Genomic DNA, 25044 nt, shown 5'->3' with positions numbered 1-25044 from the left:
CTACATGATGGAAGGAAAGAGCTGACACCTAAAGTTGTCAATAAGTCATGTATACACACACACACAATTACCCAGTGTAACTGTAAAATATCTAATTATTCAGTTCTGTTCTATGTGTCTATTCAGAATATCAAGAAGTCCTGTAACCTCAGCACTAAAGAGGATCAAGAATTCAAAGCCATCTCCGAATATACAATGATACTGTCTCCATTTATTTCTTTATTCATGTCTTTGGACTGGAGAGATGGCTCAGCAGCTAAAAGCATTTGCTGCTCTTGCAGAGGGCCCAGGCTCAGTTCCCAGCACCCAGTTCTGGCCTCCTCAGGTCCATACACACAGTGCACTTACACAAACATACAACTAAAACTATAAATACTTTAAAATTATTAATTTCTCAAAGAAAAATTTGATTGAATGTATAGTTGAAATTTCTCGTGTAAATTTATTCTTTCATTTTGCATAGCGTCTGTTTCTTAGTCTGCTTCTCTGCTACTTTTCATCATTAAAGTTGTCTTTATTTGCTTTTCCTTTCGGGTTTAGAGAGTGCAATCCACCTGTATCTGATACCTTGGTTTATAATTTGCCCTTTCACTTACTGCCACCTCCTACTTCTTTTGTTACAGTTCAAAAGTTGTCCAAAATAAACCTCTGCCAAAGAACATTACTAAATGGATTTATATATTTGGGTACAAGCTCACATTCTTCCATCTCTTGGCCATGCCAATTAGCATTTACAACGAAGTGAATTTTTCAGTAGCTGGAATAGTAATATGATAGAAAAGCAGTTTGTAGCCAACATCTGCCTGGGGAATATGGATGGATTAGAGGAAGATCCTGGAGACAGGAAATCCATTTAGAAAATGACTGGAGGATTATAGACATGAAATTACAAGAATAACGAAGTGGCATGTGGGAAGAGTATGTGTTACTGATACTGGTGGGTGACAGAGCTCGGCGGACACCTCTGGAGGGGTTCCGGGTTCTTATATCCTGGAATGAGGTGGACGTGGATTGTAGCAAGAGATGTTAAGACAGGAAACACTTCTGAGGGAGAAGAAGGCTGGATAGAAAATATGGATTAGCAGCTGAAAGGTCTTCCATGCATGTAAGATCAGGACAAGCGTGTCATGCAGTGTGAGCTTTGGTGTTTCCTGCAAGCTCTGTGACATGGAGTTCTACACAGAACTCCACACGTCTCAGTCCTTCTTAACCCCTGAACCCTCCACCCACAGGTAGCCTGACCGTGGGGCGTTCGTTGCCTCTGCACCTAGGCCAGTGGCTCCGTTCCTGTGGTGTAGACCCACTACTGGGTTTAGTCAAAGGGACCGAGAGGAGTGTGTAGGAGGGCTGAGTGTGCTCCCGCGCCTCCCGCGTTGGCTACGATATCATGCACAACAGCCAGGTACGGAGCCCGCCTAAGTGTCCCTCCGCTGACAGACGCATAAACATAAGATTAAGCTAAAACGTGGCACGGCGTTCATGAGTTCCTGGGTTCGATTCTCAGCTCCAAAAGAGAAAAGGATTTTTCTTTTAAAAAAGGAAGGAAGAAGAGGAAAAAGGGAGGGAAAGGCAGTATGAAACGCCATAGAATATTATTCAGCCACAAGAAAATGGTGAGACCCTATCAATTGCAGCAACATGCCTGGGGTAAGAGCATGTTTACTAAGTGAAGTAAGCCAGGCACAAAAGACAAACACTACATTTCCTCACTCACTTGAGGAAGCTAAAATTTAACGGAATGGCAGTAGAGAATCGAACAAAATTCAAGAGGCCATGATGGGTAGGTTGGAAGCAAGCTAGAGAAGATGGACAATGGCACCAAAGTGTAGTTAGAATTATAAGGAACTCATTCTAATGTTCCATGGACAGAATGGTAAACTACACAATGATTGTTTTTTATAAAGACATAGAAGAAAAGAGTTTGAACATTTACAAACATTTCAGTACTTGAGACGATGGGAATGCTAATTTCCCCGATCTGATCCTCCCATGTTGTATATGTGTATGTGTTAAATTATAACACCTAAGAACATAAGTACAAGGATTATAAATCAATTAAAAAGTAAGCTTCTGTTGCTGAGATAAATGTCATGTCCGAAAGCAACTTGAGGAGAACAGGGTTTGTTTCCTCTTACAACATCCAGGTAACAGTCTATCACTGAGGTCAGTCAGAGCAGACACTAAAGCAAAAGCAGAGGCAGGGACCATGGAGGAAAGCTACTTTCTGACTGTTCTCTCTCTCTTGTCCTTGGTCTGCTTTCTTATACAACCCAGGATCACCTACTCAGGAGTGGCACAGTGGGCTGCCTCCTTCCGCATCAGTCATCAGGAAAATACCCCTCAGACGTGTCCACAAAGCTAGTACCTGAGACTCACGGGACTGGCAAAGCCATTGGTCCATGTGCACATATTGGCAGTGTGTGCAGAATATGTCAGCCAGAACTTCCTTCTAAACATTTACAGCCTGAGAATGCTTCCCTCCAGAGACCCCTGACACACTGAAATTAACTAACCCTTCCTCCTTGATCAGTTGTACTTAAGAACCCTGCCTCCTCGTTCAGCTATATACAATAAACCTGCCTCCTTGCTTCAGACTAGGAAATAAATGTGCTGAGGTTTCAGGTTATGGCTGGTGTGAATCCATCAGCCCTCATGGCCCAGCTTACCGCAGCTTTTCCATAGGTGTATCTGCAGTTTCTTCCTTCCCCATGGCCCCAATTAGGTCAAACCTTAAGCTGTGAAGGTCCCAGCACCCTGCATCAAAAGACTATGGTAGAAAAACAGTCCAAGAAAATTCCTGATATCAACTTAGGTCTTCATAAGCACACAGGCATCTGTGTGCATACCTGTGCCCCCACACATGCAAACACACATACATATGTGTACACACACACACACACACAAATTCTTGAGGTAATGTTAGACTAATACCTGGGTATCCTTTGACCCAGCAAGTTGCTACATAAAATCAACTGTTTTAGACACACAGATCTCAATCTGAAGTACCTTGGCCTTTCAGTGATTACCAATTACCATGCTAGGTACTGTGGTGAGGCATTTTGCACATACAATTAAAATCCCAAATCCATTATCTACCATATGAGAGCTAACACAAGAACCCAAGTTCTTTACATGAGCCCTGTGAAAGGAAACGGTGCTGTCCAGTTGGTCTTAGAGCTGAAGTCAGAGATCCAGAGCAGAATGAGTCCCACAAAACCTAAATGAGTTACAAGCAGAAAGACCCAGCCACAAGCTGCAAGGAAACGGAAGATGCCTGTGTAAACAAGAAAGAATATGAAAGGATACAGACTTTCTTAGCCTCGAAATCATCAAGGTAAGGTTATGATTCAGTTTTGTGAATTCTATATGCAGAGGTACCTAGATTCCTTAGCTGGTTTACAGTTTTGACTATCGCATCTACCAGTACCTGCCTGGGTAACACCTAGACTTCAGTTCTTGATGCCTGATGCTTTCAGCAGAGGCAGCCCCACCAGGCTAGATCACCATGCTCTTTGAGCTATGAACCGTCAAGCGTTGTAGGAAATGCGCTAGACCGCTTCTTCTGTAACATTGGAAAACTGATACACATTTTACAGACAACACTCTCAAGTGTTTGTTTGGCATAGCCAAAACACGACAGTAAGAATAAAAGGAATGTCAGTATTTAATGAGTAAAAGTATAAGGGATGAGGGAGCTTGGGGCCGGGGAAGGATCAAAGATGGCTTCAAAGCCCCTGCAAGGCCGTCAGAAAGAGTGAGCCACAAGGAAACAGGAGATGTCTGTGTAAACAAGAAAATTATTATTTGCTCTAATAATTATTGCGGCAGTATTATTTAACCCGCTATCACAATCAAATAAAACACAGACACCTGTTAAATTTTATAATTGCCTTAGAACACCTGGGCTGGGCAGATAATTCCATCTATGCTATTCCAATAACCTCACCATTCACCCCTCTGCCCCATCCAATGCCATCCCGCTTAACCATCATCATCTGGTCTATCTTTCATCCATAATCTTATAAATACTTGCTTGTATTCTTTATCTGGGCCTTTCCACACCATTATCGGAGTCTTTTTCCTGGCCCACAGGTCTCTTCTCCATACTAAGCCATCCTGGCGGCCTCCTTCCTCCTCTCTTCCAGTCTGTCTGTTTTCTATCCATGATGCTCCTTTTCCCCAAAGACCAGGAACCTTAGCCACACTTACAACATTCTGCCCTGTCCAAGTTTCAGGCCTTTTAATCAACCAATCAGGTATAATGTCCTATACAGGTTTACACAGCAAGGATAGGTATATCCTGGAAGTAACCAGATCGTGAGGGCCAGTAATTAGCATCAAAACACAAGCATCAGACCAAACCCCAACACTGATTTATGGTTTTCACTATTGCTAACAGTTTCAGATTTCTATGATAAACATGGATTGCTAATCTCAATGAAACTCTCACCTTAGAAGCCAAGTATAAGATAGTTCCCAGTCTGTAAGTGATCTCAGCCAAATACCTGTGATCACAGGTACATGATGACCTCACCATTCTGTGCATTGCATGCCTGTGCATGCTGTAAGCAACATATATGCAATTCCTGTATTTGAAAACTCACTAGTCATTAACTCTGAGCCTCATGATAACATAGGCCAGAAAAAGCTGGAATTTTGAGCTGATGACATGGACCCATCGGTAAGCACACTTGCTGTGCAAGACTGCAGACCTGAGTTCAAATCCCAAGTAGTCACAGAAAAGGCTGGGCACCACAGTGGTGTCCATAAGCCCAGCACTGTGGGACACAGAGACGGGAGGATCTCTGTGGCTTGCTGGCTACCAGCCTAGTTCCAGGATCAAGTGAATACTGTCTCCCAGAAACAAGGCAAAGAGTGATGACCAAAGCAGGACACTCGACTTTCTCTGGCCTCCACAGCATGCTCGTGAGCACCTGCACCTGCACGGACACAGACACCGCATGCAGACGCCATACAGACACCCCAAAGATAATTTAAAAGGTTAGAACTTAGACATACAACACGTGATTGCCAGTGAAACATCAAAATAAGGATGACCCATAGTCATAAATATTCACATAAGAGCTGAGAGTATAACGGCGGAAATAAAAGAAACAAATTAAGACCATGAGGGAGGAAGAACAGAGAGAGGGGAACAGAGACTCATCCGTGTTCTACTTTAGGTCCTGTGTCTGCTCTATTGATTGGGTCCCCTGGGCCTTGCTCCTCCTTTCATGATGTATCTAGGCGTCAGTCCACCTCCGACTTTCCCTCCCCCACTTGTGCTGCATCTTCTACAGTTTTAACAAGGGACTGTCCCCTTCGAAAGCTTCTCTGGAGGCTCAAGCTCTGTAGAGCTATCAAGGACCTCCTCTAAAGTGCCTCTTAAAGACACACAATTCAGTCTTGGCCTCTGCAGAATTACAGCACATGACAAATTAAAGAACTTTGCTGGTTGCTGACAAACAGGGAGAGCCTAAAGCCTGGTAATTAACAGATGATTTGTCTGAGCCACAGCATCTCAGCCCAGTTCTGAAAGAAACCTATCAAGCTAGTTAAAATCATCTAGATTTTAAAAGGCTTCATCCCAAATGCTCCCTGAATAGCAAACATACTTGACGTAGCAGCAAGAGGGGGGGCGGGGCAGGGAAATCATTTCTCAAAAGGAGAAGGTCAGAGCAGAATAGCAGGGCATATACAGGGTGCTGGGAAAACCTCTGGCTCCTCAGCCAACACTTGGAAGTAATAAGGGACTTTCTGCCAGCAAGATATTTGACAGCAAATTTCCTACTCCTGGCAGTAACAGCAGAGGACCCCGGGAGACTAGGCCAGTGGAGCACAATATGGGGCCAGGATGGGGTGTTGACGCCCACACTGGAATCTGAAGTGCTCTGGTGCTCAGTGGCACCAAGCTAGAAACTGGGTGAAACTGAGATGGGGAGGCCTGGGCTCTTAGGGAACAAGGAAGGCCTGTGAGCTAAGGCTGGGGGAGGGTGTGTGTGCTTCAGGCTCACAAAGGCAACAGGCACCTTTGTGTTCCTCCCAACACTGCGGCCCTTATATCCTTTCAGAGCTGTGTAGCTGACACTCGCTTGGGCATGAGAACATCATCCTACACTTTTGTCCTTGGTGATAATGGTGTATTTTCCCTGACTCTCGCTCTCACCGCCCTCTCTGCTCCTTCCCTCTCCATGCTCCTTTTCTCACTCCCTCTCTCCCTCCCTTTCTCCTTTCCTCTCTTCATCTCTCGTCTGTTTTTGTTCATTTTTCAAGGGTTGTAATGATAATTCAAATTGTAAGCTTATCGTTTGGTTATATAAAATACTTCAAAAGTTATAAATAATATGTAGGTTTTTAGGCTACATTTATTATGTATGCATTTATTTATTGCCATGAAGGTCAGAGGGCAGCTTTCAGAAATCTCCTTCCACATCTCCCAGGGATCAGATTCCATTCATCAGGCTTGTCAGTAGTACCTTTACCTGCTGAGCCATCTTATTGCCTTTGTTTGAAAATATGTATGTGTACCTGGAGGGAGAAAGAATAAAAGGGTCTTATTGAAAATATAAAACACAACATTTGATTTCAGCATTGATGAGATATCTCATGTGTGTTTTTTTTTCCTTTTGTTTAAACGAAAGAGACTTTCCAGACACTGAAACCTAACTGACTATGTTTTCTTTATGTAGCTTTCTCTGAAAAGTGCTAATTGGCTGGACTCTGGAATTGTCTGACAAGCAATGGTTCGACGGCAGTTCTGGTAAGGTCCAGGGTTTGTAGATCTCACTCAAAGTTACCCTCGGACCTGTCTATGTGCAATGCCCTGACTTCGGGTTGCTGGGAGCAGCCCCTCTGCATGGACCACGGGAGTGGCTTCACTGCCTGACCTCCTCCCACAGGCCGAGGACTGGAGGCGGGTTCTGAAGGCCCTGTCACTCAACGTCAGGAGGACCAGGGCAGGGTGCTAGTAGACAGTGGCTCTTGCCTATTCTGTGCCCCAAGTTGCCAGAAGTAGCATGCTGCAGGAATGTTATATAAAGCCCATGTCATGAGAGGAGGGTTCCAGGCAGATCCCGGCGCAACTGTGGAGGTGCGGTGCACATGCCTGAACCAAGTTTCATGAGGGGCTTTTCCAGACACGGGAACCATGATTGTGTCTACTAGTTTTGCCTGAAAGTATAGACATGTGTGTGTGTGTATGTGTGTGTGTGTGTGTATATGTGTACGTCAAACTGGCTGTGTCACTTGCTATAAGCTGTGGGATGCTGTCCCCAAAAGAACTTAGAATATGGAAAGTCTAAAAAGTGGCCTAGTGTGTCGTACACTTGCAAGGAAGAAGGAAGGGGGTGGGGAGTGGAGGACTATTTAAAAGAAATGAGAGACAACTCACAGCCAGGAGTAAGCATTGCCTACCTTCAGTCCTGACATTCAGGAGGCTGAGGCCTGAATTTTGTAGGTTTGAGCCCAGCCTGAGATCCTGTTAAAAAAAAAAAAGTTCTCTTTTGGCATGATTGCTCCATGTCTTTGGATTACATCAGAAACTCTAGAGGACTTGTTAGAACAGGCTACTAGGCTCTGCTTCCAGAGTTTCTGATTCAGAATGACTTCCCAAGGCCTGAGACTATTTCCAACAAGTTTCCAGGTGACTGCAGTGATAAAGGTCTGGGGGCCACATGCTAAGAACCATTGCTTTAAAGTATATTTTGAGAATATTTATGATAAAATGATAAAAATGTCCAAGGCACTCTTAGAAGCAGGTAGAGGAAGGACCAAGGGAAGGGCAGAAAGAAAAGATGGTTGATGAATTAATCACTCTTGGAGCCAGATTGCAGGTACATAGGTCCCTGCTGTTCTTCTAGCTTCTTTCACACTTGAATTAACTGTTTAAAACTGACACAGGTCTGTAATCCCAGCTAGAGCAGGAAGTTCTTGAATTCAAGGCTGGCCTGGGAAAATTATGGAGACCATGTATCTAAATAAAAACTGACTGGGGGAGATGGTTCAGTCCACTATGGCACAGGCATGCTACTACTACACACAGACACAGATGGACAAACAGCAGATACACACACACACACACACACACACACACACACACCTGCCATAATACACATATACACCAATCACGCATACATACATATCACCCACAGACACACCTACACATCACCCCTCACACACATCTCTTTCTTTTACACACACACACATATACCCCCATCACATACACACATACACATCACCCTTCACATACATCTCTTTTTTCCTTTCATACACACAGGCACACACAAACACATACAAGCAAACAAATAATAAATAAATAGTGCTGGGGATATAGCTCAGTGGTAGAGCAGCTGCATTCAAGATGCATGGTTTTATTTTGTTACTTTGTTAAGTAGCTCAGGCTACCCCAAATTCACAACTTCCTGTGTTAGCCTCCTGAAGATTAAGAAATAGACAAGTGGGCTGGTGCCACCAGGCCCAGCCTCAAGGTCCTTTTCCTGTTCGAGGTTAACTGAAGCTATCCTTGAACTCCCAGGGATGGAATTATAAGCCTAGACTATGAAACTCAACAAGATCTTGACTTAAAAGTACAAATCTCAACAAAGTACTGAACGACAAGAACCACAGCCTCCCCACCCCCACCCCCATAAAGACCCTACTGAGCTTAACACACCTCAGACTTGTTCTTTAGCCTGGCTATTGAATGTCACCACCACACTGAAGTGTGCCTGGAGCTAGTCACAGAGCCCCGCCCCTTCCTTCCATAGCCCATCCTCACAGAGATGGGAGGAGGAATCCTCTCAGCCACAGATCACCGTAGACCCTCCCTGTGGCCAGGGAGAGACTCCAACAGAGCGAGGGCTCTCTGTTGTGTGATCTTCTAAGATGTGGGGCACTGGCTTCTTTTCTTCGCAGCCAGGTGTTGAGAACGAATGCGTGCCATTTCTCCCTCACTCAAAGTCCCACACGGAGATACTTCACTCAGAGCAGTAGTTCTCAGTGCAATGCTTGTCAAGTAGGAAACTTCAACCCCGATGCCTGCCTTCTGCCTGCGTATGTTGTGGTATAGTGGTCTGACATGTGGCCTGGTTTTGAAATCCCCAAATGATACAGTATAGTCTTGGGTTTAGTCTGAGAGCCAGTATCCCAAGTCATGGCTTCTTCAGCTTTTTTCCCTTTTACCTGAGGAGTTTTTTTACTCAACTCTGGCTACAAAGGTATACATAACATGCACACAAGTCAGTTACGGCAGAGAATCATAAATACATTTATTCTAAAACAATTCTTTGGTTTACCCATACTTACTGCTTATTGAAGAAAAAAATAAAATTAACATACTAGTGAGATGGACTCTCAGCTTTCTCTTGCGTTGTTTCATTGATTCTGCTTATTGAATGCTTCCCCTATTCAGGGCTACCTGAGGCAGGGAGGAGGATTTTTAGCAGGATACACAGTCCTCCTCTTTAGAGTGCTTGCAGTCTTAATCAGGAAGATAAATATGAGCTGGGCGGTTATGAATTCAAATAAATATGTTGTAGATGATCTGAAAAATGAGCACATTGACTTCTAGGAACACATCTGGGTCCTTGGGAAATGCATACTTAAAAATATGAGCTGAGATAGAATATCTAAAATGTTGGTGGGGATTTCTCAGGCCGAGGGATGGGTTCTTGTGTCACTGGGTGAGGCAAGGGACAGCCTGAGAGGGTGGGGTGGAGGGGTTAGTCTAGTGACCAGGACCTTACACAGGCTTGGAGAGAAACTTACAGGAGCTGAGAAGCCAAAGATCAAAATGAACGATGATGACTGTAGCCGCAAGGCTGTGGGGCTTTGGGCGCAGTCCCCGCTCCCCACCCCCGCTGCAGCGTAGCAGAAAGCCATTTCAGGCTTTACATGGAGAGGCATAATTAGCACCGTATTTCACGATGTAGATTGGCTAATGGAGAAGACTGGAGCGAGGGGCAGCTAGAAGGCTGTGCCGCCGCAGTGCAGCACGGGGAGCTGGTAAGTAGCACGCTCTAGGGCGGTGCCTGTGAAACGTCCTAGTCTCTTCCTGTCACCGAACAAGCACACACCCATCCTGTGGCTTCCTGAAGGTTTCTACCAGTAGTAAGGAATCTAATTGAACTCTTCCCTGAGCTCTCTCTCCTAGCAAACCCGCCACCCGCCACCCGCCACTCCCCGTTTGCTTTTTTTTACGCCTCCTAAAGAAATGCAGCACTGAGATTTAAGTTTGACCCTGAGAGTTTGGAAATACGTGAGTCGGAGAACTGACATCAAAAGCCCTCATGAGTGGAGTGGAGATGTATGGGGCAGGGAGAGAGAGTGTGGGGGAAACTTGGAAATTAGTTTTTGTTTTGTTTTGTTCGCAAGGGAGGAGTGTTGGGGAGAGGAGGGCGGTGTCGCCCACAGGCCTGGCATCACTGTCATGTCAGGTCTGCTCCTTTGCTATTGTAAGCTTTGGCCCTGGAGAAAGTCTGCAGTAAGGAGTGGCTGTAACAGTAAATGGACAGCAGCTGGAAAGACAGGCAGCTGCAGGGAGGTGGTTTCCCCTGCTTGGGAAAGATGGAGAATTTTAGCCGCCATAGCTAGCTGAGTGAGTCCAGAAAACAATGCTGAGCGGTTCTAAAAATGGGCGTTCGTTTGTTTGCTTTTGTTTTTTGAGACAGGGTTTCTCTGTATAGCCCAGGCTATCCTGGAACTTGATCTGTAGGCCAGGCTAGCCTGGAACCCAGAAATCCACCTGCCTCTGCCTCTTGAGCACTGGAACTAAAGGCTTGCACCATCACCACCTGTAACTCGGCATTCCTTTAAAAGCACAGACAGCCCAAGGACCTCACCAGGGCCATGCTGGAGAACTAGCCATGGTGGCCTGGGTGCAGGAGAGCTGGCCCTGATGGTGTGAGCTTGAGAGAACCAGTCCATCCCTTGCCAGCAGGATAAGAGCTGTCCCTGCCTCTCACCTAAGAGAGCTGGCCTGGGATTGGGGTGCATGATGTGAAATTCACAAGGAATCAATAAAAAGGGTTTTATTTTGTTTTCAGGCTTATACAGAGCCAGGTGTAGTGGTTTATACCTCCCAAGGCCCAGAACTTGGGAGGTTGAGACAGGAAGATCTTCAGTTTGGAGCTAGCCTGGGCAATATAGTAAAGTTCCGCCTATATAAATAAATAGCTGGTGTGTTTCTGTATGTCCCACAATCCCTCCCGGTCATTCTCTCCTGTATGTAGTGAATTTGAGACGAGTATAGGTTACATGAAACACTGTCTCAACAGCAGCAACAAAAGTACGTAGGAACCTGGGTGTGTGGACACGCTACTCTAGAGGTTGACACAGGAGAACGCCTTCAGCCCTAGAGTTCAAGACCAGCCTAGGCAACATAACAGTACTGCCTCTCCGAGATAAATAGGTAAAACAGACAAACAAACAAATGAAAGCATCTGTACAATTCTTGGCCTACAGGGTAAAGTATTTGCCGTAAAAGCTGGGTTATGGCAGCACAAACCTGTAATCCCAAGGCTGGGGTGCCCTAAACAGGAGGGCTCCAAGCACTCACTGGCCAGCCAGCCTAAGCAAAGTGGTGAGGGCCAGGTTCAAAAAGTGAGGTGGAAAGCAGCAGAGAAAGAGATCTGAAGTCATCTCTGGCCTCCAACCACGCATGAACAGGCAAGCATGCCCTGCTCCCAACACGTATACGGAAGCATAACACCCATAGAAACATTCATTTCCGAAGCTGTGTGAAAGTATCTTAAACTATTTTAAGAATTCAATTGCTGTCTAACTTTTTCTGCAGAGCAGTCTTTGCATTTAGTGCCTGGCATGCTGGCTCTTCGGGCTTTTGCAGCCTATGCACAGCTCCAGTACTCACCAGGCTTCTCCAGAACATCCATCATCCACGACATCCCTCCGGGTCTCATTGTCCATTGTTAAAAGACACAATCACAACTTACTTTACAAGTTTTGTTTCTCTGGTTTAGGCAGCAGGACTTGAACCCGGGGCCTCACACACACTCTAAAGTTCTTAAATACCTCAATACTCCAGAGTGAGGCAACACTAGTCCATGAAATCAAGTGCTTCAAAAGTGGAACACATGGGGCTTAGGCTGGTGATCAGGAAAGAGCTGAAGAAGCAAAGACAAAAAGGATCAAAATCCAACTGGCCATTTCAAGTCCTTCATTATAAGGCCGGTGCGGTTAATGCCTGGAGACTTCAGGTTACTGTTTCTTAGGAAGGTCTGACAGTACAGTCTAGCCTGGCCCCAAATGCCCTCTCCCACCTCTACTTCCCCAGTTCCAAGATCACAAGGCTTCATCAGCACAAGGAAGCGACCGCTTTTATGTAGGATTCAGATTGAGGGAGCATTTTGCCAGTGGAAACTGGCCTGGTGGAAATAGTCTGTTCTCTTTCTAACCCTGATTTCTCTGGCCAGGTAAATAGCTTGCTTTGACCTTGTGGGGTGGAGTTTTAGCAAAAGTGACTCCATTTTTGAGTTGAGGTGATGGCTAGTGGGTAAAGTACTTGCTGCGAAGACCTAAGGAGTCTGATCTTCCAACATCCATGTAAAATCTGGGTACCGCGAGGTGTCACTATAATCCTTGCACACATACACTTACATATACTACACATATACACATACATCACACATACATCACACATACATCACACACGTACACACACCCATATGCATACACATAAACACACTTATATGTATGCATATACGTAACCACACATATATATAAGTGCACATACACACATGCATAGACATAAACACACATATGCACATGTATACATATAAACATACACACATGCACACACACACATGCACACACACATACACATAAATACACAACGCGCGCGCACACACACACATTGTGGCGTAAACTTTGTGAGTTCTAGCCTCGTCTGTTGAGGTCTAATGCAAGAGCTTAGGGTCCTAAACAATGGCCTCCTGTGATTTTTTTATTTAATTAAAAACAGCTCCAAACTCCCCCATCCTTTACCAATTGCCAGCTACTATTCTATTTACTCTATAGCCACCTCACCTGTAGACTTCTACAGTGTTTATCTTTTGGTGGTAGATGTATATTTACTGACTGTGATTGGTTAGTTCATCCGTGTTGTAGCATCATCAGAAGTTTGTTCTTTTCGAAGGCTGAACAGTATGACATTGATTTTATACACCACAATTTACTGATTCATTGACCCATCGATGAGTAGCTTTACCTGTTCCTGTGTTCTGGCTTTGTGGGCAATACTTGTATGAACATGGAACACAAAATGTCTTTAAAGACCTGGTTTCAGGTTTGGGGGGGGAGTATGTACCCCAGAGTGGAATTTCTAGACCACATGAAATTATGTCTTTAATTGTTTGGTAGCTCAACATTCTGCTTTCCATAATTGTCACACCATTTTACTAACTCATAAATACAGCACGAGAGTTTCTGTTTCTGATAACCTGAGTTTGATCTCCAAGACTCACATGTTGGAAACAGAAAACAGACTCCCACAAGTTGTCCTTTGACCTCCAGACGTGTGCTCTAGCACATTCATGTCAACACACATGTACACACATAGAGATAAATAAATAAATAAATGTACCTTTTTAAAAGTTGAAGGAAACTAATGAAAAGAAATAGAAAGATAACAACAGGACTGGGGATGTAGCTCAGTTGGCAGAGCACTTTCATGGCATGCAGAAAGTCCTGAGTCCATCCCCAGCACCACATATAAACCTGGGCATGGAGGCACATTTCTGTAGACCAAGCTCTTGAGAGAAGGCAGGAGGATCATAAGTTCAAGGTCACCTTCAGCTATATGACAGACTCCAGGTCAGCCTGGGCTATATCCCGGGGGGGGGGGGGATAAAAAAAGGGCAATGAAGCTTCTATTCAAATATGTCAATGTCCCTGTGAATAACAGATGATAATTAAAGCCAAAAGCAGTAACTGAATTTGTTTTACTGGTTCATATGTTGTCGTATAGTCTGAAGGTCTAGAGCCTGACCTTCCAACATCCATCACGGTAGTCACTGGTAACCCAGAAGGAAGGAACGAGACAGGAAGTGAGTCAGTACATGAGAAAGACGTTCCCCCACACATCATTAGCAGAAGAGCTGAGGACTGGCCCTCTCTCTTCTGGCCAAAGCCAAGAAATAAGGTGCCACTCCTTCACTTGTATGAACAAAACACATGCGGACAGAATAAATTCCTCTGTATGCAAAGTGTTCTCCAGTGAAGGAAATCAATGATGACAAGGGAATGTACTTTGAATGAGGAATTGTCACAGGAGCGTTGCTTCTGCGTCTGCAGAAGGGAACCGACTCTGATTCACAAAGCAGCAGCTCTCTCAGGGGTGGTAACTCTTGCGGTTGGTAGAGGAATCTCAGACAGCATTCACCTCATTTCACTGTTCGCATGGTGCAAGGAAGAAAGGGGGAACTGATAAGTGCTTTGGAGGAAAAGATAGACGGCTCAGTACACACTGCAGACAACTAGGCCAGATGACAGGCACCACAGGGCCACCGCTCAACAGCAACCAGGAGAAGCTGCATTGAGCTCTCAATCATGTGTCCTCAACTTGATTTAAAGACGTCAGAGATTCGAGGCTCTGAGAGAATAATGGCTGCCTCCCTTCGAGGCTGTGGTTTTGCATACCTAGGTCAGATATGGATCTGAAGGACAACATTAAATCAATTTAGTTTAAAGCTCTTCGCTGCATTTATTCTCTAGGCTGGAATCAAGCAGCGCTTCATATCATAACATAGAGCTGGTGTACTAGTGATCTGAGAAGTTATTCCACAGACAAATAAAGGCTGCAGCGAGGGTTCGAAGGCAAGCTGGCACTTTGGGTGCTGATAATTCAGAGTCAGGGAGACAGGGCATCAGACACAGATCTGCTTGGTTAGTCTGCCCTTGTTCCCATGTTAAAACACTCCAACAGGAGCACTTACAGTTGAAAGGACTTGCTCTGGGTCACAGTTCAGGATCTGTGTCCTGGAGACAGCCTTTCCCACAGTTAAGATGGGTCTCCCCAGGACTGGAGAGATGGCTCATCAGTGAAGAGCCCTGGCTGCTCTTCTGAAGGACCCAGGTCTGATCCCCAGCACTCACATGGCTGCTCACTACCATCTGTACTCCCAAAACCCGGGGATCCAGTGCTTCCGGCCTCTGCAGGCACCAGGCACACACATGGCACACATATGTACACTCTGGCAACACTCACGTACATAAAAAAAAAAAAAAAATAAAGTATAAGAAAAAAAAATTAACTTGAGCCCAAATAATGGCCTGCTGTATTTTTATTTATTTACGTGTGTGTGGGGGGGGGTATGTGTGTGTGGTGTGTGTACATAGGTGGGTACCTGCAAAGGGCAGGTGTCAGACCCCCTAAAGCTGTAGTTATAGGAAGTTATGGGTCATCAACATGGTCATGGTGCTGGACACTGACCTCTGGTCCTCTGAAAGAGCAGCGAGCATGCTTAACCACTGAGTCATCTCTCCAGCCCTCCTGTAATGTTTATTTAAGAATTCCTTGGTCTGAGACTTAAAAAAATAGACTTTTCTCTATTTCTATAGCCTACTTTCATTTCTGCCCTTGGAGGCTCCTTTCATTTGTTTGTCCCGTGTGGACTCAGACTCTCAGTGGACTCAGCCACTCCTTTCCATATTGGGACCTACCTAAACCCAGAAATCCAGGTGCTATGATTTGGGTCTGTGCTCCCCCACCATCCATTTGTCAAAGGCTTGATTCCCTGGTGGTAGTAGTGTTGGGAGGGACAGCGGACTTTTCAAAGTCCTTAGGTCATCTGGGGCATGCCTTTGAGGAGAATCGTGGAGCCCCATTCTCTCTCAGATTCCCGGCGTGAACCGTAAGTACTTTACTCTGCCATGCACTCCTGCTGTAGCACGCCATTCTTGCCAGAGTGCCAAAGCAGAGAACACCTTATCTTGGACTGGAACTTCCAGAGTCATGAGCCAAAATAAACCTTTCTCCCTGCAAGTGAATTGCCTCAGCTTTGACTCATTCACCAGGCCCTTTTATCTCTGCCTGGCTAAGCGCTCCATACTTATGATAATGCTGTCTTTCCGAAGACACTACCAGGGAATATGCAAAGGATTGCTGGGCTTGTAGAACCTCAGGCATCTCTCAACATCTTCAGGTGCTGCTCTTTATCTGCCCACACAGAGACAGGCTGCCCAGGGGAAGATGGAAAAGGATGTAGGTTGTCTCTTCAGACATTACACAGAGAGCTAGGGAACCACCTTAATGGGCGGTCTCTACCAACTCCCTCCCCTCAGAGCTCAGGAAACCAAGCCCTTGGAAGAGAAGGCAGAAGTGACTGAGACCCAGAGGGGGTGCAGGACACCAAGAAAATGATGCCCTCTAACTCACGTGAGCTCACAGAAACTGAAGCAGCATGCATAGGGCCCACAATGGTCTGCCCCAGGTGCTTATGTTATGGCTACTAGTTCAGTGTTTTTATGGGCTCTCTGAGTGTGCAAACAAGTGGGTCTCCCATTCTTGTCCCTTCTCAGGGTCTCTTTCCCTTCCATCTGGTCCAACTTCCAAGAGATGGTTTTTGTTTTACCTCATTATATTTCATTTTGTTCTATTAAAAATAACAAAGGACTGAATTAATGTAAACCTAGCCACGTTAGGGTAAAGATTAACAACTCAACTGTCATTTATACATGCTGAGAGGGAAAATAAGTTTTTTTTTCCAATGGAGTGATAGTGGTCGTATCAACCACTCCAGGGCAGGTGTCATGTGCAGAAGAAGTTGAGCAACAAATAATGGGCTCCATGGTTTGTTTGTGTGCTTGTTTTATGTATCCTTTTATTTAGTTACAGTTTGGTGGAATGTTTTTATTTTTTATTTTTGAGGGAGGGAATGTTGTATTTTGTTTCCTAGGTTTTGGATGTTTTGTTGTATTAGGTTTGTGTGTTGTTTTTGAAGAAAATGTAAAGTTAAGGGGGGAAGGAGGAGGAGATCTGGACAGACTTGGGGGAGGGGAAGATTATGGTCAAAAAACATTTAAATTTAAAATTGTTTTAAATAATAAAAAGTAAAAAGAAACATGTAAGTAAAATGCTTAGATTTACAAAAATACAGAAAGTATTATTTCAACTATGAAATGAGATTATATTTCCTCATACATCTTGTAATAATGTTTTATAACAAAAAAAATAAGCTAAACGTTTCTTGCAAATAAAAGGGATGTAGGCTGTTTCTGATGAGAAAATGCTGTACGTATATCACAGTTCACGATGGTAACATCACATCAGGTGATGGTAGCTCGTGGCCAGTCTGCTTGTGACCCTCTCTCAACACTGTGGCAGGTATACTATTTCAGATTCGTTATTACTAGTCATCTTCCTACCAGCAACACAATGAAAGAGACAAAATGAAAGTAAAATCAACCACTGTGAATCATTTTCTACTTTTGACCTTTTCTTTATTTTCAAGCAAAAAATTTCCCATCTTTTTTTTAAAGTTTAGAGAAAATAAAAAAATAAAATAAAACAAAATAAACAAGGTTTCCTGGGGTGGTGCTCTAGAAAGCTGTGTCCTACACATATCATGATACAACAATTGAAATCCCTCTAATTCCTCCCCTTGCTTATAAATCTGAGTTAGATGTGGGGAAAAAAAAAAAAAAGCCCACGGTAGAGATTTGTTTGGGTAGCAGTCAATAGGAAACACATTCATATTTCTACCCTGAAATATATGTATATTCACCCGGCATGGATGAGCAAAGAATTAGCCTCTGAGTAGTCAAATCAGGTTTGGCCAACAAGTTAATTTGCTGCATTTCTATAGCTGAGTGGCTTCTCGTGACGGCAATTCTCAATGGGCAAGGTTCCATCATTTGCCTGTACAGACCTTGTATCTTACCTCGCTTACTCACAGAATCAAATCTTATTAGAGATTCTAGAAAATCACATTTCCAAGTTTCCCTGGTAACCACGGGCAGTCATGAAGTGCTCTTGATCACTGAGATACGGTGGAAGCTGCTGTGCAGAACTCCTGGGAAAGTCTGTTGGTAGCGAACAGACTCACAGTTTGCCTTGTATGGACCCCAGGATCATACGAATAAAGGCATTCTGTCTCTGTGCTCATCCCTCTTCTGAGCACTTGCCTACCTAGCGCTGTGCTGTAGAACAGCACCGAATAACCACTTCCTGTTCTCCCAACTGCTTCCTGCAAGAAGGAAGTAGTTATACGGTGGCAGGGAGCTCAGGCTTCCTCTGCAGGGTTTTATCCAGAGCCTCTCATAACTACAGTCCAAATACTGGATTGTTAAAATGTAGGTTTTTTCTTGAGCTACTAGAACTCCCTCCCATGTCTTTGTCTTAGTTTCTTCTTGGTGGCACAGGGGATGAAGGGCAGGCCATGCTCTGCAGGTCCTCTTCCATTGGAATCCTTGGCCCCTCTTTGTCTTTTGGCTGTCTTTCCTTTAGGGTCATTTTTGATGAATAAATGGGGCCACTTGTCTTATGAAATCCCTATGCTTTCATACCTTGTATCTGGCTGATTAAATCCAGCTTGTACCTGTTAACATCTTCCTTTATCCACAGGATGATTTGTTGTTGTTGTTATTACTACAGCTAATTTAGAAACAAAGCCCTAAGGTTCAAGTTCAAAACACAAACTCGGGCAAGTAGATTTCATAGTACGATAGCACGTTAAAAGCTACCTCGGCGCTTCAGCATCACAGTTTCTATTGGCTTTGAAATGATCTGTGGGTTCATACTGTATCAGCCTCAGTCACCATTCCTAACTTCCCCATGGACCTTCCCTCAGTTGTTTTAAGAAGTGTAGATGATCATTACCTAGAAACTTCCATCTCAGTTACATAGGACAAATTTCTTTTTTAAGTTTCGAATTCATTTATTTTATGTGCGTGTGTGTTTGTTTGCAGGCGTGTATGTGCACAATGGGCTTGCCCGAAGCCAGAAGAAGAAGAGCACTGGATCCTTCGGAACTAGAGTTACAGACAGTTGTGAGCTGCCATCCGGGAACCAAACCCAGGTCCTCTGCAAAAACATTAAGTGTTCTTAACTATTCAGATGTCTCCAGCTTCTTGTTACCTGCAGAGTCACTGCAGACATCTGGTCTACTAACCTACTATCCATTTTGAATTACATACATTTTACATAATACAAACTTGTCTCTCACAGTATGTTCTGAATTTGTGAATTTGTGAACTTTGCCTTCTGTGGCACTAGTACTGCGCTGTCTAAACATTCATCTGCAGGGTGACAAGATACAGGACGTTCCAATGAGCATTTTGAACAACTCATGTCCAGCACAGTACTCTGTTTTTTATTTTTTGTTTTTGTTTGTTTTTTGTTTTTTCAAAATATAATGTTTTTCATTACACTTTGTGTGATGTCCTGGCTGTCCTGGACTCACTCTGTAGCCCAGACTAGCCTCAGACAGGCAGAGATCTACCTGCTTCTACCTCCCGAGTGCTGGCATTAAATAAGGCATGTGCCACCATGGCCGGCTCAACACAATACCCTGAATACAGGAAGTATATAATGAATGAGCCAAGTGCTTTGACTTAGAGATTATTCAGAAATATAATCTCCTACACATGCAAACAAAAGCATGTGTAAAGTTCCAAAATGAAACGCACACACCCATACAGGTGATAGCATAGATTTATTATAGCACAGAGAACAAATCCAAATTCTCACAACCTCCACAGTCCTTAAAAAGAGATAACCAAGGGATACAATCTCATAATCTCCCAAACTATGAAACAAGGTAGTATACCAACTTAGAGTTCTCGTTAAGTATGAAGACAGAAAATCACAACACCCCATAGATATTTAAAAATTTCTATTTATAACATCTATATTGGTCCCCAAGGACTCAGAGAATTTTTATAATAAACTATACTTAATGGCTGGGTTTTTTTTGTTTGTTTGTTTGTTTGTTTTTTGCTTATTAAGCAAGCAAATTTAAAGGCAACAAAGTCCTGAAAAGTAGATAAAGCCCCATTAGAAGCTGTTTCACCAAACACTGCCCACAGAAACTCTACAAACAGTGACATTCATTTTGATGTAGTGAGGCTTCCACGGGGGACATCATCTGTCAACCAAAATCTGTTTCCATATAACATTTCACCTCCCTGCCTTCATTCATATAGTTGTGGCATGTCACAATGTTGCTCTGAGTCCATAGCTATGTCAAACATTTTTTTTTTCTTTTATTTATTTTTCATTTATTATAATGTATTCACTTTGTATCCCAGCCGTAGCCTCCTCCCTCATGCCGCCCAACCTCACCTTCCCTCCCTCTTCTCCCATGCCCCTCCCCTAGTCCGTTTAAATGCTTGGAGGAGGAGGAGAGGGTGTGTGGTGTAAGTGGAGAGCAAATCAGAGTCCCCTGTTTTATTTTCTGTTTTCTGTTTTCAGTTCCTTTGGGTCTTTGCTCTACTTGAGTCTTTGGGAATCGCTTGTGTGACAGCACCTACCTCAGTACCCCACTTTAACACAGGCACACAGAGTCAAGACAGGAAAAGGTGGGCCCCTGAGACCGCCTCCCATGACAGAGTAGCGCCATCTGCATCCTTTCCCCTCAGCTCCGCTTGTCTGTTACTTTTTTTTTTTTTTTTAAGTATGAAAATCTTCCTGCTATCCTCTGCTTCTCACTGTAAGCAAGTGGAATCACTAAAGGGCCACTTAATGGCAAAAGACTTTATAAATTAAGTCAGTGTGGAGACAAAAGCATGGTTCAGAGTAATGGGTCAGGAGAGAGCAGGCAAAACTTCAGCGTTCACGGTCTGGGATGACCCGGGCTTTGTTGTAAAGCGAGCAGAACCGTGTGGTACAGGTGACCAAGGCTGTCGTGCTGATTTTGAAGCCGGTCGCATGTAAATAGTTCTTCAACTGGAAAAGGAAATAATATCAACAGCTTCACAAATGTCCAGGTATTGCTAAGTAGTTCTGGTTCTCTAACGACAAGAAAAAAAAAATCTAGAAAATAGCAATTTTAAAGGGGGAAAAAATTCCACATGAATTCCAGCCCTTCACAACATGGCCTATAGGTCTGAAAAAAAAAAAAAAAAAAAAAAAAAAAAAGGAAATCCTGGCTAATTCGTGATTCTGGAAATATTTCTTCATGCACTGTACCCACAACACTAAATATATAGAAACCACAATCATAATGTAGTGTCTTTGTCTCTCAAAATCTAACAGCCCTTGTTTATGTAACCAAATCTTACCTCAAATACTCAGCACCACCCAACTCCAGTTGCTTCCTAAGCTACTTTGCATAGTAGCTTTTCAAAGATTAATATGTGATTCAAAGGCACCTGAGGTAAGCTAGTCCTTTAAATATGAACATTTAAATATCTAATTAACACATACTTAGGCAAGACAATCCTTTAAACCATGACATATCAGAGAGTGGCATTATACAACAACAGACTGCAATGTTCCCCCACGGAATTAACAGTGCTTTCTTTCATTGACACATCACTCTTTTCGGACATGTACAAAGTTAATTGTAGAATCATCGTTGTTAGCAAAGTGTTCACTGACCTGTTGAAGCAAACCATCTTGTCTGAAACATAACGTCACCTTCACCCTAGTGTCAATGGCATCAGTGCAGATGCTGCCTCCCTCCTTCCAACAGCTTATACACGTGTTGGGAGGAGGTCTGATTGGCAGGCCAGGTGGCGACCTCTCAGAAGACCCATTCAAACTCACCATTAACAATTTAAGACGAGAGCTGATGAAAAAAATTCACTTAGGCTTCACCTGTGTTAGCACTTTAGATTGGGAACTGAGCCCTAGAGTGATGATAATGTCTTCTGAACACAAGGAATGAGTGACAGGGCCAGAACTCACAATCAGAGGTTTCCAGGACCAGGCAGGAGGTATCTGTCATACTCAGGATCTCTGTCCATGTTCAAAATAGCTAGTATTTTTCATCTATTCTGGAGTTCCTAGAAGAGTACTACATTACTTCATATCCTCCTCTCACGGTAGCAAAACGTATTAAGACCTTTGATTAGCTTGAAAGGCAACAGGAAACCTCCTGGCTGCTCCAGGCTCGTCCACTGAGAAGACTTATCTGGGAGCTTTGAACTCTCAAAGGTCAGAAACCCAAATAACTTATCATAAAAATACAAGCTCTTGGTTTTGGAAAAATATACAGAATGAACTGCATAGGCAAGTATCTCTTGATTGTCAAGGAAGGCAACATATCAGTCTCAATTGTAAATCCAGGCTGTACAGGTATTTTAGTGATGCTTGGTCTTGCAATTTCCATTTTTTATAGTTTTGGGCAACCTCTGACCCTTGGTATAAGCACGGTACCAAAAGTGGAGAAAGAGTAGCAGGAAGATGCATCCATAACTCATAATGATATATAGGAAAACTGGGTACTGGTAATTGCAGTCCTCCATGAAGAAGATCTGGCCTATATGGACAGTGACAAGAACAAACTGCACCTGAGAGATGAGAGAATGAAAGAAAAAAATTAGTTATGATAAGGCCAAGTTTGGTTTATGAGTTCTTCCGCAGCCATACCTAAGTTACTACTGGACAGGGCAGCGAGTCTTTAAATATGGCCTCTCTGAGAGGGAGAGTAGGTTGGGGGAAGTTTAGAGACCAATATATGGTGCTGAGACTGCACAACTCCTGCAGATCCCACGTAATGTTTCCTGGGACGTGCTGGGTGACAAGATGCATTCTTCTCAGGCACCTGACAAAGCAGTGGTTTGCTTGCTTGCTTGCTTGCCTGTGTTTCGGGGCGGGGGGGGGGGGAAGGGTGTTTCAAGGACCCTAGTCCCTGGCTCTGAGGAAGTGTGCTGCGGATCTCTACTACACTGTGATCTAATTTTCCAGGGCAATTTTGATTTCCAACGTTCGGTTCTCAGAGACTAAGTAGTTTAAGTTTTAGAAGATACTAACATCCAGAGTAAAGCCTTTCTAGTTTTGATGGAGCCAAAGCATGTCCTTAGAGCTGCCGCGTGTCCTTCATCCCCTTAGATCCAAACCGTCCTAGAAAGGAGTTGGGCACGATGAGACACGCCTGCTATCTCAGCTACCTGAAAGGCCCAGTCGGGAGAATCACTTAGGCTCACAAATCTGACATCAGCTGGGCGTCATGGTGAGATTTCACCTCCAAGAAAAGAAAAAGGAAGAGGAAGAAGGCCCAGCTGCCAAGAAGGAGGAAGGAGACTGAAGACATTGGCTGGCCTCCGGAGGATGCTCAAGGGCTCTGTGGGCTGGAAGAATCTGCATATTCATGATGAGGAGTCTTTCTGTGTTAATGGTCAGATGCTTGTGGGTATCTTGCTTTGATGCTTGTGTGGTAGAAAGGGGATGTACAAGAGCCTGCATGCCTGTACAGGCCAGGTTAGATCTATCCTCCCACTGTGTGGGTCTCAGGGATCAGACTGAGGTCATCAGGCTTGGTGGAAAACACTAACCCACCAAGCCATCTCGCCACCCCTTCGGACTTGGTACTTTTTTATATACCTGATTTGAACTCAGTTATGTTCTGGGTAAGTTTTAGAAAACAAACAAACAAACAAAACAAAAACAAACAAACAAAAAAACCCAGCATACATGTGCTAGCTAGCCATGATTAAATCTCTTCCATTATTTCTTATAACTTTATTGTTAGCATCAACCCTCACTACAACATCCTAATAAGCTTCCATGGCTTCGCCGGCCAGCAGCTGCACTCACTCTCTTTGTTTCACAAGAGAATAATGAAACCTTGCAAAGGTGAAGCAGAGCCCTCACACGCACGTGTGCTTGAGAAAAGCAGTGAACAGATATCTAGCCTTCACTTTTATGGACACACCTTTCCACTTCATTGAAATTCTTATTTGTTTTCTGAAACAAAGTCTTATGCAGTACTGGCTGGCTTCGGTCTTGTTATGTAGCCGAGCGTGACCTTGAACTCCTGACCCTCCTGCCTCCACTTCCCGAGGGCTGGTCTGGAGGTGTGCACACATATACCTGGCTCATTTTATGAAAAATGTGTCACAACATTTGTTAGGTGAGAAAGAACTAATAAAAGATTATGTAGGCAGGAAATATGAAGCCTGTAAAAAGGCATCCATGCATACATACACATATGGAGAAAAGTTGAGTGAAAAATAACTATTACCCAGTGAGGCAAGAGTTTTACCTGTTTATTGATTTACTTTTTTATTTCTACGGTCCTTGGAACTAGGAAAACTCCCCTTCACTAAGCTACACCCCAGTCCGGTTTCTTTTTCTTCCTGGGGCATTTTAATTTCTCTGCAACGAGCACATATTACTGCACAGTGAAAAAAAAAAATACTTTAAAGGAAAGCAGCAACGACAAAAAATCGCCATGACTTCACAGTATCCCGAAGTGAGCGTAAAGCAAACATACAAGCTAAAGCTTCCGTTTCGCTGCCTCCTTGAGGTTGGTCAGGTTCGGACACAGAGCTAACTGCTCCTCTGATGACCCCGAGGTCCTCACAGGCTGGGGCACTAGCCTTTTACCTAGGAGAACCCCTTCCAGGGCTGTATCTGAAGTCTCTAGCAAGTCCCCAACAGGCATTAGTCCCGCTTTGACCTCGGTGTCACTAGCAGACTACAGCACCCAATATACAGTATCCTTCAATCCAGGAACTATGTAGATGGCAGAGGGCAATAAAACTAAGATGGGTCACTTTTTACTCAGTTATTAAGAAAATTATGTGTTATATGTTTTTTAGAACGGGTTCTTAGGAGGTATTATTTCTCCTAAACTCAGTGCCTTCCTCATTCAAGCACTGTTGACTTGGGAGACAGTTTCCAATCTATGTAACCCACACATCTTACATCACTTCACACCTGCGATCCTCACAGCACTCTTTACTCAGCAGGAGGAAGACAAATGGACCAAAGTTAGGACGAAACAGGTAAGCACACAGAAATGCCCACCCTTCCTTCCACATTACAGTCCTTCAAACGTTGCTTCACAATACCGGGTTTCTCACTTGTACTTTGGTATTAGTCTTTATTATGGTCATATAACTTTGACACCATTTTGATTAAAA

General features: G+C 43.9%; 1 protein-coding gene across 2 annotated transcripts in view; it reads right to left on the bottom strand.

The window, feature by feature from the left end:
* Positions 1 to 19648: 19648 nt before the first annotated feature.
* Elovl7 (ELOVL fatty acid elongase 7) overlaps positions 19649 to 25044 on the bottom strand; it is a 63011-nt gene continuing 57615 nt past the window's right edge. For both annotated transcript variants that reach the window (XM_021632762.2, XM_021632763.2), the window contains exon 8: positions 19649 to 22467. In XM_021632762.2, the coding sequence (XP_021488437.1) occupies positions 22258 to 22467 (210 nt within the window). In that variant the 3' untranslated portion in view covers positions 19649 to 22257. The remainder of the gene's footprint in view (positions 22468 to 25044) is intronic.

Source organism: Meriones unguiculatus, chromosome 6 (assembly GCF_030254825.1).
Source record: "Meriones unguiculatus strain TT.TT164.6M chromosome 6, Bangor_MerUng_6.1, whole genome shotgun sequence".
Classification (NCBI taxonomy): domain Eukaryota; kingdom Metazoa; phylum Chordata; class Mammalia; order Rodentia; family Muridae; genus Meriones; species Meriones unguiculatus.
This window is presented reverse-complemented; position numbering and strand designations above follow the sequence as displayed.